At 45.7% G+C, this 15,664-nt stretch overlaps 1 protein-coding gene across 2 annotated transcripts in view; it reads right to left on the bottom strand.

The window, feature by feature from the left end:
• Window positions 1-9,244: 9,244 nt before the first annotated feature.
• The window catches only part of DDX60 (DExD/H-box helicase 60), a 179,511-nt gene continuing 173,091 nt past the window's right edge, over window positions 9,245-15,664 (bottom strand). For both annotated transcript variants that reach the window (XM_066573553.1, XM_066573554.1), the window contains 2 exons: window positions 13,669-13,731; window positions 9,245-10,149 (listed from right to left, as the gene is read on the bottom strand). In XM_066573553.1, coding sequence (XP_066429650.1) covers window positions 10,056-10,149; window positions 13,669-13,731 — 157 coding nt within the window. In that variant the 3' untranslated portion in view covers window positions 9,245-10,055. The remainder of the gene's footprint in view (window positions 10,150-13,668; window positions 13,732-15,664) is intronic.

Genomic DNA, 15,664 nt, shown 5'->3' with positions numbered 1-15,664 from the left:
AGATGGCCCGCTTGGTTCCGGCTGCAGGAATCCTCGCAGTGGGACCCGAGCCTCTGCAGAGAGCAGCGCGGGCACTCACCTCTCCCGTGGCCCCGGCTCTTTCATCGGCCGGGCAGCCGGCGCATGCGCAGAGCGGCCAAACAGCGGCCGTCTGCATAGGATTGCGTCTAACGACTTTGCTAGTGAGAAGCCTGGGACAGAGGTCAAACACTTTTCTCCTTAGCGAGAGCACCTAGATGATGAGTGAGGAGACTCAAAAGACCATTAATGCTCCTTTTGGGTTATATGCAAATAAGGGAGATGGAATAATACCTCCAAAATGCTTCATTGTTACAAGGCTTGTATAAAGAGTCTAACTTTGGCTTGAAGGCATGCTGCCTTACAATAGGTGGCACTGTGCAGGCATCTTAACCCTTTGCAATCCAACTTTGGTTTCAGTGTTGCCTAGGGGGCTTTCTCTTTCTGCCATTATATAATGGCGCCATCTGCTGACTAGAGCCAGTACTGTGGAATGGGACATGCTGGAGAGGCCCCCAACAACAGAGCAACCAGTAATCTACAATAAGAATACCCTGCTGGACGTTTTCCGACATCGGAGCTGTACAACCTTCAATCAGAATGTCTTCAGACGTCAGACATTGGATTGGAAAGGGTTAATATACACAACATTCAAATTACAGCACCAAGACGGAAAAGTTCTAAGGTTATATAAATTGAGGAAGTTGAAGTTGTCAAGGTATGCAAATTTTCAAGCATCTAGCTTCAATATGTGGGAGGAGTTTCAATGATGAACCAGTACGAAAGCTTTTTTTTTTTTTTTTTTTTTTTTTTTTTTGCCACATGAAACCTCTCAAATCTTGTGGTAGGATTGTGCAACGCCTTCTTTTTGTCAACGTGCCAGTTATTGCAAATGGAGAGGGAAGAAATTTTTGAACTGAGACTTTGGGTTTTCACACCGTCAAAGCTATGTGTACGTAGGAAGAGATGTTGGCACTGTTCAACGTTGCCAATGGTTGGAAGAACAAGACTAACTCTGACAGAAAGATGCGCACAGAGGTGAAACTCTGCAAGAATAGATCATCAGATTAGAAGAATGGCATTTGGGGATCCATTCTGTACTGCGTGTGAAATTGGATGTCCCACTCCAAGCATAGGGTGTAGAACAGGATCTACACAAACCAGAAAGTGCTTGCAGTACCTTGTGCTATAAGCCAGATGTCCAGCGTCGGGTGTTCCATTGACCTCGCAACTTGGCTCCCAAGCTATGATGGTGGAGGGCAAAACTGGAATGGAGGTCTATCCTCTTCAACAAGGAGTCCTGCTTTCCCTCCCCTACAGATGCGAAGAGTGTTGGAGCTTGGGGTGTAGATCACATGAACAATACCATGGACAGACCTTCCTAAGGGAACACCACACTGGTTCTACTCCCTGGGATTTTGGTTTGGGGTGGCATAATGTACTGAAGCTAGGCCCCTCTAGTCTTCATTTTCCAGGTACAGTAACAGTTCAATGTTATGTTGATTTGCTCATGGAACTAGTGCTATGGCCATTTCTCCAAAGTGTCCCAGGAGCCGATTTTCAACACAGGCAACATATTGCTTATGCAACTGTGAGCAGCCTGCATGGTCTAAAAGTTCTACTATGGCCTGCAGCGTCTTCAGACTTGTATCCCCTCAAGTACATCTGAGCTTCAAGTGTGGCATCTTGATGAATTGTGTGCTCAAGTGCATTTAGTGGGGCAGAACATTCCTCAGACAACTATTTAAAAACCTGATTGATGGCATGCAAGTGCATATATTTCTGGATACTGATTAAATCGAGATGAAAATTATGACCAGAATATTAAAAAAAAAATCACTTGACATTTCTGATGCTGTAACTTCCATACTTCCAGCACTTTTCCTTCTTGGTATTGCAATTTCAATGTTGAGGAATGCATTTGGCGCATTTAAGACTACTTGCACTTCAGAAAATGAAATCTACTTGCTGCTATGCGCAGGCATAGATTTATGCAAAACAAATTGCTGTTTTCCCGGTCGTCATCCCGACGGACCCATTTCATATGGCGGTTGCCCTCCGACCTCAGAAGGGACAGGAAGAGCTCTTAACGCACCTCCCCTCCCCCATCTCCTCAGTGTCTTCCTGTCCCTATGGTGGCCAGATGGCACAAGCTTCGGGGGTACTTACCAAGGGCAAGCTGTATCGAAGATCCCTTGTAGGGAAGAGGCCGGGTCTGCATACTGCTCCGGTTCCTGCATCCCTGGCCTGCGCCGCAATGGAGCCGTCAGTCGCAGTGCAGTGCGGGTCTCCATGCGTGGGTTGGCATTCTTGGACGCTGGGGCTGCTACCGCCACAAGAACTCTGCTGTGTCCCCTGTAGTTCCCCCTGGTACTGGTGAACAGTGGCGTCCTACACGGCGAGGCGCATAGGGATGACGTCACCCGCACGATGTGGGGGTGTGGCTAACGGGGGAAACCCGGAAATGGTGCCAAATTTGAATCCTCACTCCACTGACAGGCTCTACTCCTACTGGAGGTTACCCTGCAAGCCCAAAGAGGTGCTTCATCATGTCAGCACGTGACAGCTGAGCACAGGAAGGAGAGACAGACCCCCTGCAAACTGTGAGTGGCTATATGCCAAAAACGGAATATGCCATGTCACTGTGGTTGATTTGAATGCATATTTTCCCTTCTTTCTGACACCACCACCACCACCACTCACTCTTTTTGCATGGGGTTTTCAGACTGATAGAATCATAGAATCGTAAAGTTGGAAGGGACCTCCAGAGTCATCTAGTCCAACCCCCTGCTCAGTGCAGAATTTACTAAATCATCCCAGACAGATATTTGTTCAGCCTTTGTTTGAACACTTCCATTGAAGGAGAACTCGCCACCTCCCGTGGTAACCTGTTCCACTCATTGATCACCCTCACTGTGAGAAAGTGTTTTTCTAATCTCTAATTTGTGTCTCCTCCTTTTCAGTTTCATCCCATTGATTCTAGTCTTTCCTTGTGCAAATGAGAATAGGGCTGATCCCTCTGCAGTGTGACAACCCTTCAGATATTTGTAGACAGCTATTAAGTCTCCTCTCAGATAAAGAAGGTCTGAAGAGCAAAATGGACCCTAAAATTATCTTCTATGTGAAGAATGTACGAAAAATTCCAGCGGAAGAAAGGGCGGCTTTTAAGGTGGATATTAAGAGTATGATAAAGAAGGAATTACAAGCCTCTATGGCATCCCTTCCCCAGCTGCAGCCTGGTCCGTCAAGAACCTCCAAAAGGTAAAGGCCAGCAGAGTCGCTGAGTTTTATCTCAGTCGTCCCTGGAACCCCTGTCAGAAGGGGAATTAGAGGTCCCACTGCCACAAGCTGAAGCCGAGAAAAAATATTACTTCTCTTCTGACGATATGGAAAATCTCCTCAAAGCAGTGAGAGAGACCATCTAGGTTGAAGAGGACCTCTGGAAAATTCTGCAGCTTTTTCGCATCCAAAAAGCAGTCAAAATCTGCATCCTGTCTATTATGAAACAGCCCTGCCCATTTCCGCCACATGTAAATATACCCCAGTGGTAATAGTGACCCCCCCCCCCCCCCACCACTGACCCCAGCGATAATAGCGACGCCCCCCATCTGCCTCCAGCATAATACCGACACCCCCCAGCGTAATAGCGACACCCTCCAGCGGCCCTCAGCGTAATAGCGACATCCCACAGCATAATAGCGGAATCCCATAGCGGCCCCCAGCGTAATAGCGACACCCCCCCAGCCTCTCACAGCATAATAGTGACACCCCACAGCGGCCCTGAGCAGAATAGCGACATCCCATAGTGTCCCCCCAGTGCAATAGTGACAGCCCATAGCGGCCTCCCCTCCCCCACTCACTCATCTCAGTTGTGGTACGCTCTGCTCCTGTGCCTCTGCCACCGCAGAAGCTCGCAGGGTCGGCGCTGTCCTCTGTCCCGGCGCTCCCTGCCTCGCCGCTGTCCTCTATGCCGGGGCTGCTGGCCAGGCCCTGCACTGCCTGTGCCAGCGCTCCCAGCCTCAGGCCCACAGCTCTCAGGCTCGCTGCAGTCCTCCGCCCCCAGCCAATCAGAAGTTGGGGGCCTGAAGTTGTCTGACAGGTGTATTATGTCGCCACCCCTTACTTCCGGTGGCGACATAATACACCAGTGCCATCCGATCCCGGCTGCACACTGACGTCAGTGTGCGCCGAAATCAGCGCTGCTAGCAGAGCAGCTGAGTGGTGGGCGGCCGATGGCGCGTACCAGTAGGGAGGGCTCTGCGTGCCGCCTCTTGCACGTGTGCCATAGGTTTGCCACCACTGACCTAGATCCTGTCTTCCTTCCGAACGTCGTTTCTAAATCCCACAGAGAACAGGCAATTACCCTACCTACTTTCTGCCAAGACCCCTGTTATGACAGAGAGAGAGAGAGAGAGAGAGAATTTGATAACTTGGAGGTCTGCTCTAGCATATCTAGAGACTACCTAATCCTTCGAAAGCATAATAACCCTTTTGTCCAGATTCAGGGGACAGTCAGAGGAAAGACAGCATTTAAAAGTACCATAGCAAGATGGATCAGGATGGCTATTCAGAAGGCATACAAAGGCCGGGGTCTCAATGCTCCGGAAAATATCAAAGCCTAGTCTACAAGATCCCTTTCCTCCTCGTGGGCAGAGAAAGCACAGGCCTCCGCTGAACAAATTTGTAAAGCGGCTACCTGGTCCAGTCTGCACACATTTATTAAGCACTATAGAGTTAATGTGCAGTTTAACAGAGACCTGGTATACGGACGGAAAGTCCTCCAGGCAGTAGCCCCACCCTAAAATACTTATAATTTGGTATTAATCCATATGTAATGGGGCGTCGGGATGACAACCGGGGAAAGAATGGATTACTTACCGATAGTCCTTTTTCCAGCAGACATCACAACGGCCCATAGTTCCCTCCCTCATATAATATTTATGTTCTTTTTCTCAATGTAAAATAATACCGAATAAAGGAAATTTTTGGTTCAGTATACATTGTCCACCGTAATATTTTGAAAGTCACTGAGGAGATGGTGGAGGGGATGTGCTTTTACGGCTCTTCGTGTCCCTACTGAGGTCAGAGGGCAACCTCCATGTGTGATGGGCCATAGTGATGACTCCCGAAAAAAGGACTACCGGTAAGTAATCCATTCTTTCTGGCCTTTAGCTAGTTGTGTTTACTCTATAATTACTATCCCCACTTTTTTCCCGGCATTAGCCAGCCATGTGGACGAGAGCTTGCAAAAATGTTTTCCACACGGGGCGGCCAATCCGTCATGGCAAAGTCGTGAGGAAACAGCGATGCGGCACGGAATTGACAGCCGCAGCATGTTAATTCTTTTTTTTCCCCATTGGGGCCTCACTCCCCTCTATGGGGAGAGAAAGCCACAATGGAATGCCGGCGGCCAAACTGCTCCAAAACCCGTGACGAAATACCGCGGGTTTTGAAGCTGCGGCTCTCTCGCGGAAATCTTGCAGCTTTTCGGTGTGGCCAAGCCGCGGGATTTTCGTCGCGTTGGAACCCAGCCCTAGGGTTCTGTGGAGCAAAAATCTCTGTAGAGTATAACTTGCCAGTACTGGAGTGTAGTTGCTGACTGAGTATAACCCATATTCGTTTAGTGGTGGCAGCATTGGTATTTCTTGGTGTGTGGACTGTTTGCTGTATGTATGTTGCTTTGTGGTCTTCATAAGTGGAATTGAGCTGTGAAGTGGAGTTGACCCCTTATATTAACACCCATGTTACAGATGTGGAGAGGGCCTTTCATGACCATTTTCCCAAAGTATCTGGTAATGCGGAGTGCTGTAGTTACAAGTGTTCTAAAGTAGTGCTTCAAATCTTGGCACCACCCAACCTGATGTGAGTGTACTTTGATGTATTCTCTATAATAGCCTTAAAGGGGTTGTCCCGCGGCAGCAAGTGGAGTTATACACTTCTGTATGGCCATATTAATGCACTTTGTAATATACATCGTGCATTAAATATGAGCCATACAGAAGTTATACACTTACCTCCTCCGGTGCTGGCGTCCCCGTCTAAAGCTGCCTTCTCCTTCCATTAGACGCGCTTGCGCTGTCCGGTCTTCTGTTCTGTTGAATGGGGCCGCTCCAGCGTGCTCGCGCCGGAGAGCTGGTCTGCGCATGCGCAGAAGACATGTGCGGCGCCGGAGCGGCCCCATTCAACAGAGCAGAAGACCGGACAGCGCAAGCGCATCTAATGGAAGGAGAAGGCAGCTTTAGTCGGCGCCATGGAGACGGGGACGCCAGCACCGGAGGAGGTAAGTGTATAACTTCTGTATGGCTCATATTTAATGCACGATGTATATTACAAAGTGCATTAATATGGCCATACAGAAGTGTATAACCCCACTTGCTGCCGCGGGACAACCCCTTTAAGATCCTTATTGAATCCCCTAACAGATTTGAGGCACACAGGAGGAGAGGAATTATTATTGCTTTTTTGCAGTAAGCAGTCTTGATTTAGATGCTGGTGGAGCCCAGGGTGTCAGTCCGGTGTGACTTACTTTGAGGGCTCTTTCACACGAGCGTAAATCAGCCTACCGTTTTCACATGCATTGGATTCCATTGCATAAAATCACATGGCCGTACTCCCGCGACGTAAAAGCGCTCGGACGGCCAATATAGCCCAAAAACGTTGGCTGCTGCATGGGCTCCTATGGGAGCCAATGACAGCAGCCGGAGAAGAGAGGTGGGAGGGAGTTTAGCAGCGTGACTGCTAAACTCCCTACCTCTTCTTTCCTTCCCTCTGGCTGATTGCAATGGGAGGGGGCGGGGTGGAGCTAAGCGCCACTCCATCCCCCCCCCCCCCCCCCCCCATTGCCCTTAATATAAGTTTTAAGGGCTTTACTATAAAGTCCAGTTAAAGGAAGACTATCCACAAAATGTTCTTCTGCTTCTTAGGATTACATATTGTGTTCATTACTGCTTATGAAGTTGCAGACCAAATATAATCTGATTTAAAATAAAAGCCCAAATCTTTTCTTTGGATTCTTTGTTGCACTGCGTTATGAAAATATTTGATTCAAATGGAAGATTTCCCATTCAAATGGCATCGTCTGCTGGAGAATAATCATCTTTGTACTATTTACCATTTATTAGATACTCAAATCAATTAGTCATTAAATACAAAACACATTGTTCAATTTTATTTTTATGAAATTGATTACTTCATACATAGATTAATAACATACTCCTATGAAGAGTACAGTATATAATATAAAAAAGCAAACACCTTAAAAAAGACATTTTTAACCCCTTATGGACATGGCCTATTTTGGGCTTAAGGACTAGAGATGAGCGAACGTACTCGTAATGAGTACTTACGCACCCGAGTACCGCCATTTTCGAGTACTTCAGTACTCGGGCGTAAAGATTTGGGGGGCGCCGGGGGGCGGGGAGAGGCGCGGCGGTGCGGGGGGTAGCAGCGGGGAACAGGGGGGAGCCCTCTCTCCCTCTCCCCCCCCCCCACTCCCCACTGCTACCCCCCGTGCCGCCACGGCGCCCCCCGAATCTTTACGCGCGAGTACCGCTGTACTCGAAAATGGCGGTGCTCGGGTGCGTAAGTACTCGTAATGAGTACGTTCGCTCATCTCTATTAAGGACCCAACGATTTTTGGCAGATTTTAATCTCTATTTTTCAGAAGCCATACATTTTTTATTTTTCCGTCGACGCGGCCGTATAAGGGCTTGTTTTTTGCGTGGCGAACTGTAGTTTTTGATGGTACCATTTTTGGGTACAGACTATAGGATAAAACTTTTATTTTTTTATGTTCGCAGGGAGAGAAAACTCATCAATTCTGCCATATATTTTTTTTAAGTGTTAATTATGCAGCATAAATGACAATATATTTTTTCTGCGGGCCGGTACGATTACAACGATACCAAAAAATTCTTCTTTTTTTTTAAGGTTTTTCCACTTTTCTGCAATTAAAAAAACCACATAATTGAAAATCTTTTTTTTTTTTCTAAAATCACTGCCTTCAAAAGTCCTATAACTTTTTGTATTTTTCCATGGACGGAGCTCTGTGAGGGCTTATTTTTTGAGAGAAGAGTTGTAGTTTTTATTGGTACCATTTTGGGGTAAATTTGGCTTTTTTGATCACTTTTGTGTTTTTTGGGAGGCAAAATGCTAAATTAGCATTTTGCCTTAGTTTTTCAGCGGTTTTTTTCCCACGCTTTTTGCCGTGCAGGAATAAAAGCATGTTCAACCTATTGTATGTGTCGTTATGGACATGGCAATACCAAATATGTGGGATTTTCATTTATTTATTTATGCTAATATGAGAAAAAGCCCCCCAAAAAGGTTTTTTTTTGTACATAATTTTGATCTTTTCTTTACACCATTTGTGTCCCTCTGGGGGACTTACAGCATAGCACCTATGATTGCTATGATAAGGCATTGCAGGACTTCTCTCCTGCAATGCGTTATCGCTTATTACAGCGACCATAGGCAATGGTAATACAGAATGCCTGTAGGTGGCATCCTGTTACCATGGCAACCAGCCGGGCTCTCTGCTGGAGCGTGCAACATAGACTGCGGCAGGGAAGGGGTTAACAGCGGAGGAAGAATCTCCTATGCACCCCCGCTGTTGCAGCGGGAGGCCGGCTATCGGTGACAACCGGCTCCCGCTGCCGGATAGCGCGAGATCTCTTATGATGTTGCGCTATCTACATGACCTAAGGGTACATACAGTTGCGGTAAGTACCCCGCTGCCATGACGTTCCCTTACGTCATTTGAAGGAAGTTTTAGTCATCTTTTGTTCTAAGCTACAATTTAAACTGAACCAATCGTAAAACTATTAGGGTATATTCACACAACGGAATCTGACGCAGATTCTGCATCTAAAACTGCGGCAGAAATCCATGCCTATGCCGCATATTTCTGACGCAGATATAGATTTTGCCATTTACCGAGCTATGTGTAGAATTTCCAATGCGATTCCGTGTGAATGCTTAAGGAGTAGTAAGTAACATGTTACATTCTGACAGCGATCTGCGTGGAAATGTGGTGACTAGAGATGAGCGAACCTACTCGTTTCGAGTAATTACTCGATCGAGCACCGCGATTTTCGAGTACTTCCGTACTTGGGTGAAAAGATTCGGGGGGCGGGGGGGAGGTGCGGCGGAGCAGGGGGTAGCAGCGGGGAACAGGGGGGAGCTCTCTTTCCCCCCCCCCCCCCCACTCCCCGCTGCAACCCCCCACTCACCCACGGCGCCCCCCTGAATCTTTTCGCCCGAGTACGGAAGTACTCGAAAATCGCGGCGCTCGGGCAAAAAAGGGGCGTGGCCGAGTACGCTCGCTCATCTCTAGTGGTGACGTTCTGTGCACAGATTTTGCCCACTAACAGAGCTAAATCTTCATGGGTTTTTGCCACAGTTTACCGGTGGAAACTGCAAGAAAAGTTCTGTGGCAAATTCTACTGTGTGAAAAATCGCTTTAGGGTGCGAATACACGTAGTCTTTCTGCCCTGCAAAATGTATCATGCAACTGGACTCATCTATTGAAGCAATATGATGAAACTATGTGCCGGCCGAGATCATTGAAGCTCTGCAGTAGAGAAATGCTATGGTGTTTGGAAACATTGTAGTGCCCTGTGCGCTATGTGGTTTCTGTCGCTCCCATTCACTTAAATAGGAGCAACGGAAAAGGCGCTGGGCTGAAGCGCTCAGCTGTTCCTGCAGGCTTCGGCCGGGCTGCCAGGAACTATAGCAGTGGTCTCCAATCACGACTATGAAAGCAGAGATGGGGATACTTCTTTGAAACCTGAAAGACTCATATAAGTTTGTGTGATACATCTGGATCATTTAACAATATATCATCATAACTCTTTAGTTTTTTTTTTTTTTGGTGGTTTTCGGCTCTTCCACTAAAATACAATTAATTTGATTACAGCTAACTGCTGTACAGCCGGTTAGATCTTTACAATTTAAAAAATGATTAATAAAATTATGTAAAGAATGAAATGATTCTTGGCGTCAATGTGGTTATGTGAAATCTTAAAAGGAAGAACTTGCTACACTATTTTTAGTTTCTCATCATACATCGATTTCAGCTGTTCAAAGGCCATCGCAACTGGGTCAGATTCACACAACTCCGTCAAAGAAACACTGATAGAAAAAAGAAAAACATAGGTTATTTATGCGTTCACAATACACAGACGAAACAGATCTAGCATTTCTTATCTGAGCCTCCTCAAAGGAAGGAGCTGTATTAGGCCACTTTCACATTTGCGCCAAAATCTCACGATTTCTTCTTGTGATGAGACAGTGCTACAAATCGCATGTATGTGAAGCCCATGCTTTCCAATGGGTTCCTTCATATGATGTTTTTTTTTAGGCTGCTACATTGCGGAAAAAAACTACAATTTGCAATGTTTTGTAACCCATGTTTCCCTACGTTGTCTTCCTTGCTGTTGCTTTGCACAAAAAAGCAGTTTTCGTGTGGTGCAACTTTTACATTAGGAAGTCCTACTGTTTCCCCTAATATAAGCCTTAGCTGCATTAAAAAACCCAATACATTACCTAACAGCCGCTGTCCACTCCGCTGCACTTCTCCTGAAGCTCCGGCACTTGTCTGTAATCTTCAGCCAGCACTTCTTGGTGAGGGAGTTCAAAAATCAGCACCCCCAGGAAGCACGAGCTCTGATTGGTTCTCGAGCACAGCAGATTAGCCAATCAGAGCTAGCGCTTCCTAAAGGCAGGATTTTTTTGAACTCCCTCACCAGGCCGAAGATTACGGACAAGTGCCGCGGTACTGCTAGAGGAGAAGTGCAGGGGAGCAGATAGCACCTGTTATGATAGCACCGGCAATGTATTGTTTTTATGTAGTCAGGACTTATTTTCGAGGTAGGGCTTATATTTCAAGTCCCCTGAAAATCCAGGCAAAAGAGTGCTACGAAATTGCGATATTGCAGTGAAAAAACGCAGCGATATCGCGCAGAACACAGATGAAATATTGCTGCAATTTTCTTGCAGTGATATCGCTGTTGTCCATGTAAAAAGGGCTTAAAGGGAGAAGAATTAAACAGAACCGAGATCCTCAGTGATTCTAGACATTAGAAATCCAGCATTAAACTAAGTTAGTTGTATGGTCACTTCCAGGCTCTGCTGTGTTCTTAATTACTCCAGTCAGTCAAAAGGGGTTTTGTTCATTTAAACCCTTCTCACACTAACTTTGCTACCTACCTTGTATTAGCACATCTCAAACCATGCATTAAAGGGAAACTTATACAGTTTATGCTGCCTTGCCGCAGGGCAGCATAAGGTGATGAGAAACATCCAAAGTTCAGCACTTTGTCACTCATTCGCATATATGATTTTAGTTTTCATAAAATCTAACATTGTGAGAGCCAAGTGTCCTCTCAGTAATATGTACATGGTCTCCACTATGTCCCCTGCATTCTTGAGCTGCTGGCTGTGTACAGAAATAGGGAGAAAGCTGTCAATCAGCTCACAGAGCACTTGGCTTGCGCTACAGCTCATAAACTGTAATTTTATGAAACCCTACACCATACTGATAAGTATGTGACACACCACTGAAATCAGCATGTCTGTCATTACTTTATGCTGCCCTCAGATTCCCTTTAATGCAAAACATAGAAGCTACGGAACAATGGTATATATAACAATGACTGTACCCATTAGACTATATGGTGCTATACACCATTGGTTCTGGATGCAGAGTTGACAACTTCGTATGAAAGGAACAATTTGTTTGTCTCAGAAAAAGCATTAACGTTGTGTAAATACTGTATATGATGTAAATTTGCAGGTATAGTGTTGCCCCGAAAATAAGACCCTGTCTTATATTAATTTTTGCCCCAAAAGAGGCGCTGGGTCTTATTTTTCAGGGATGTCTTACTATACTTACCTAGCAGGCTCGGTACAGTTCCCTCCCACTGTTCTCCTGGAGCTCCAACACGCTAAGCGGCAGCATTGATTGGCCAATTCATCAATCCCACCTTCACAACGCGATGGCTATGATTGGTTCTTCGACTGTCACTCAGCTAATCAATGCAGCACTCGATTACCCAATCACAGCCTTCAGATTGGTTCATCGAGCGCTACATTGATTGGTTCTCGAGTGCTGCGTAGCCAATCAGAGTCATTGCTTCTAGGAGATGCAATTTATGAATCCTGCAACCAGGAAGTGATCTTCTGTGGGCAGCAGAGATGCACGTCAGACTCCGGAGAGCAGCGGGAGAGACCTGTACCGAGCCTGCTAGGCAATCTATTCCTTTTTTTTTTTAAATGTAATGCAGGTAGGGCTTATTTTCAGATGGGTCTCAATTTCTGGGATACAGGGTAAGAACACTGGGGCCTATGTATTAAACTCTGGATGCCACAATTCTGGCACATGTTCCAAAACTGTTGTCATCTTTTTTGAAGTATGGCACGGTGTACATGCCCCAAAAGTCACAAACACCTGTGCCAGCTCAGAGCTGGCGTAGGTGTTCATGTGGTGTACAGAACTGCAGCCAGATGAGACAAATTTATTGAAAGCCCTAATAATTTGCAGCTCATATCCGGTAGCAGTGCTTACCTAGACCAGTGTGTGAAACGCTGGTCTGATTAAATAGGCTCCCTTATGTTATCAATCGTCTTTCTTTGGCTCTTAATTACATAGCACATATATATGTTCTGTAGCGCTGTACACAGATTGTCATCATCTGCACCTACCTCTTTCCCCATGGAGGTTCACAATCTACATTCACGTATTATGTGTTTGGAGTGTGGGAGGAAACCCATGCAAACACAGGAAGAACATACAAACTGATGTTGTCCTTGCTCAGATTTGAACCCAGGACCCCAATGTTATGCTCTGAGACACTGAGCCGCCACCATTTAATTCCCATTCGTGTTTCTTTTAATGGTATGCAGTCTACATTTTCTTTATTTGTAGATTCCAGAAGGGAATAAGGGCAATGATGAAAACGTTTCTCAAAATGTGGATATAGTTGAAGCTTATGGGAAAGCAGAGAGGATCTTGGACCTGCCATTCTTTGGCCTCTACTTCAAGTCTGTGGTCTGCATGTCTCCCGAACCAGCCACAGGGCATCAGTATCCCAGCGCAGGCACCACAGTGATGTCACTGCATTGTTTTGCCTGTACTGGAATGCTGACTACATAGGCTGGAAGAGGCTCCAACTCCTCCGCTCATCCTGGGTTTAGGAGAACATAAACTTTAATTTTCTTGGTGGCACACAGATGGGAATTTTTATTGTGTGGTGGCACAAAGTGGGCATTATTTGGATCTTGTATAGTGGTAATATTGGTCTTTGTATAATGTAGGTTGTTTTTCAGTAACAACATTGTAGGATAATAAGCTGGACTGATGGACATATGTATTTTTTTCAGCCTTACAAGGTATGTTACTCTATTAGTGTGGCGGTAATATTTAATCACTACATGCTGGTAATATTTGGCTCTAGCATAGCGGTACCATTTAATAGCCACATAGGTATATCAACCTTTTTTTTTTCTTAAGAGGGAACAAATGACTTTGGGGTTGTGTCCTTGATCTTTTTAGACTCTGAAGTGTGAATCCTGCCTTTTAGTAGGTTCAAATACTGTAGTAACGGTAAAATATTTTTCAAATAATGGAATTGGAACCAGAGCAATCCTTACCTTATAGCTGCAATGGTAAGGTAGAAGTCCCTTAGTGCATAATACGCTTCCCCAAAATTGAAACTGCAAAAAAACGGGGAAAAGACACATTATTGCTACTAGTTACATTTTGAAGTATCCTGAAGATGTTGGTTACATCAATAGGGAACATTTTTTTAATATGTAAGTGTTTTGAAAGTTTACATTTAGTGAATGGGAGCACAAAATACAATGACATGCGAGTTCTTTGTTTTTTTTTTTAGAGACAGTCTTATTAATTTCTATGAAGAATGGCTTTCATGCTTTTCTAGCTTGGGACATGGAAGCCTTGAGTGGAGATGCCAGAGGTTAGACATCTATAGAGCTTTCTTTTATACCTGTTGTCCATAATCCCTCTGTTTCAACTGTATGCTATATACTATTGTTTTAATAGGAGTCAAAGGCAGATGAATACAACTATGTACTGTAGACCTGCAATTACATGCCATAGTATTTTAGTGCCATACGTCTCCAGCTGAATTATGGGTGGAGATCTATTGAGTTAGAGAGAATGCCCCAAAGCTGCGGATTGGCTCCCTTCTCAGTCTGTCAGCAGTGAAGGCAGAGAGGAACCGGAGCGCTCCGGCACTATGTATTGGGCGGGGGGGACCCGTGGCTACAGGAGCTGCCCAATGAGGAGGACTGCCAGAGCCGCTTTGAAGAGCAGGGCAGCCAAGACCAGGAGCAGCCGCAGTTGGCCGGAGCCGCTTGCAGGAGGTGGTTGGCCAGGAGCAGCTGCAGCAGGACAACCGCAGCGCAATCTAGAAGGTGGCTGCAGATTAACTACAGCTGGAGCAGCAGCAGGACATCTGAAGTGCATTCCAGCAGCTGGCTGCTGATGAACTGCAGCTGGAGCAGCCGCTGGTGTGCTGTAGATGCTTCCAGCGGTATGTGTTGCTGGCCACCGACGGCCACGGGGGGAAAAGGTGCTGCAGGAGGGGGGGCGCTGGGCTGCAGTAGACTCAAACACAGAAACAGGATCTCTGGACCTAAGGACGCTTAGTGCCAATTGCTGTAGTCGCCCATGTGTCCAGGATGCCAATCAGCAGCTGTTGAAATTTCTTTACCTTAGGCAGCCGAACCCACATCTCCACCCATACTTGTGGTGGAGACATATTACACTAATACCGCATGCCCCAAGGTCATATATACTGCAGAACTTTTCAAACATGCATTCTGTGCTTAAACAGGTATTCTGGTTATGTAAAGTTGTTAAAAGAATGCTAATCAAATGTTATTAAGTTTGTAATGTGGTTCTGCCTCAGATTTTGTCTGTAGCGCCAAAAACCACCACCTTCTCCTGGCACTTCAAAAGAGAATATTCACAGCTTGCCCTGGATACGACCTGTAGGCATTCGAGCTCTAGAGGTAGGACCTGCTCAATAGGAACGATGAGCTATTGCGGACCAATAGCAGGGCAGTACTTAGGAGGGACATGAACCGGAATGAAGTACCAAGCAGAAAACTGCTGTAAATGTAGTTTCAAGCTGCACGTCAGCAGGGATGCAGCAGTCATCTTGGAAAATAGCGATGTGGGGAAACACCAAAAATGCAGGACAGGATAAGAAGGTAATGGCTACATGATTTATACTCATAGGCAGGTGTGCGTAAACATGGCACAAACATGTTTCACACCTCTTGGATTTTTGAAAATTAGCTTCACAACCGAAATACCCCTTTAATTCCAAAAAGTGGTTAGTATTCATATTCTGCCCACCTAGAGGGATAATGCCAACTTGTTCTCTTATGTGAATTCTCTATAGGTCTTACTGAAATCAGATATCTGTATTTGGGTAAATCTAAGTAAGAGCTCATATCTTATTCAGAAAAATAAGGAGGAACCTTGGGGGTGATTATATGAGGAGCAGCAGAGAAGATCAAGGATGTCCATAGATTACATATGGAGAGTCATCTGGGAAATTAGCCTGAGAGACTAGGAGCAAAAAGAGAGGTTGAATGACACTAACCCTGAAAGGAA

Source organism: Eleutherodactylus coqui, chromosome 7 (genome assembly GCF_035609145.1).
Source record: "Eleutherodactylus coqui strain aEleCoq1 chromosome 7, aEleCoq1.hap1, whole genome shotgun sequence".
NCBI classification, from domain to species: Eukaryota; Metazoa; Chordata; class Amphibia; order Anura; family Eleutherodactylidae; genus Eleutherodactylus; species Eleutherodactylus coqui.
The sequence above is the reverse complement of the archived record's forward strand: the minus strand, read 5'-3'. Positions and strand labels throughout refer to the sequence as shown.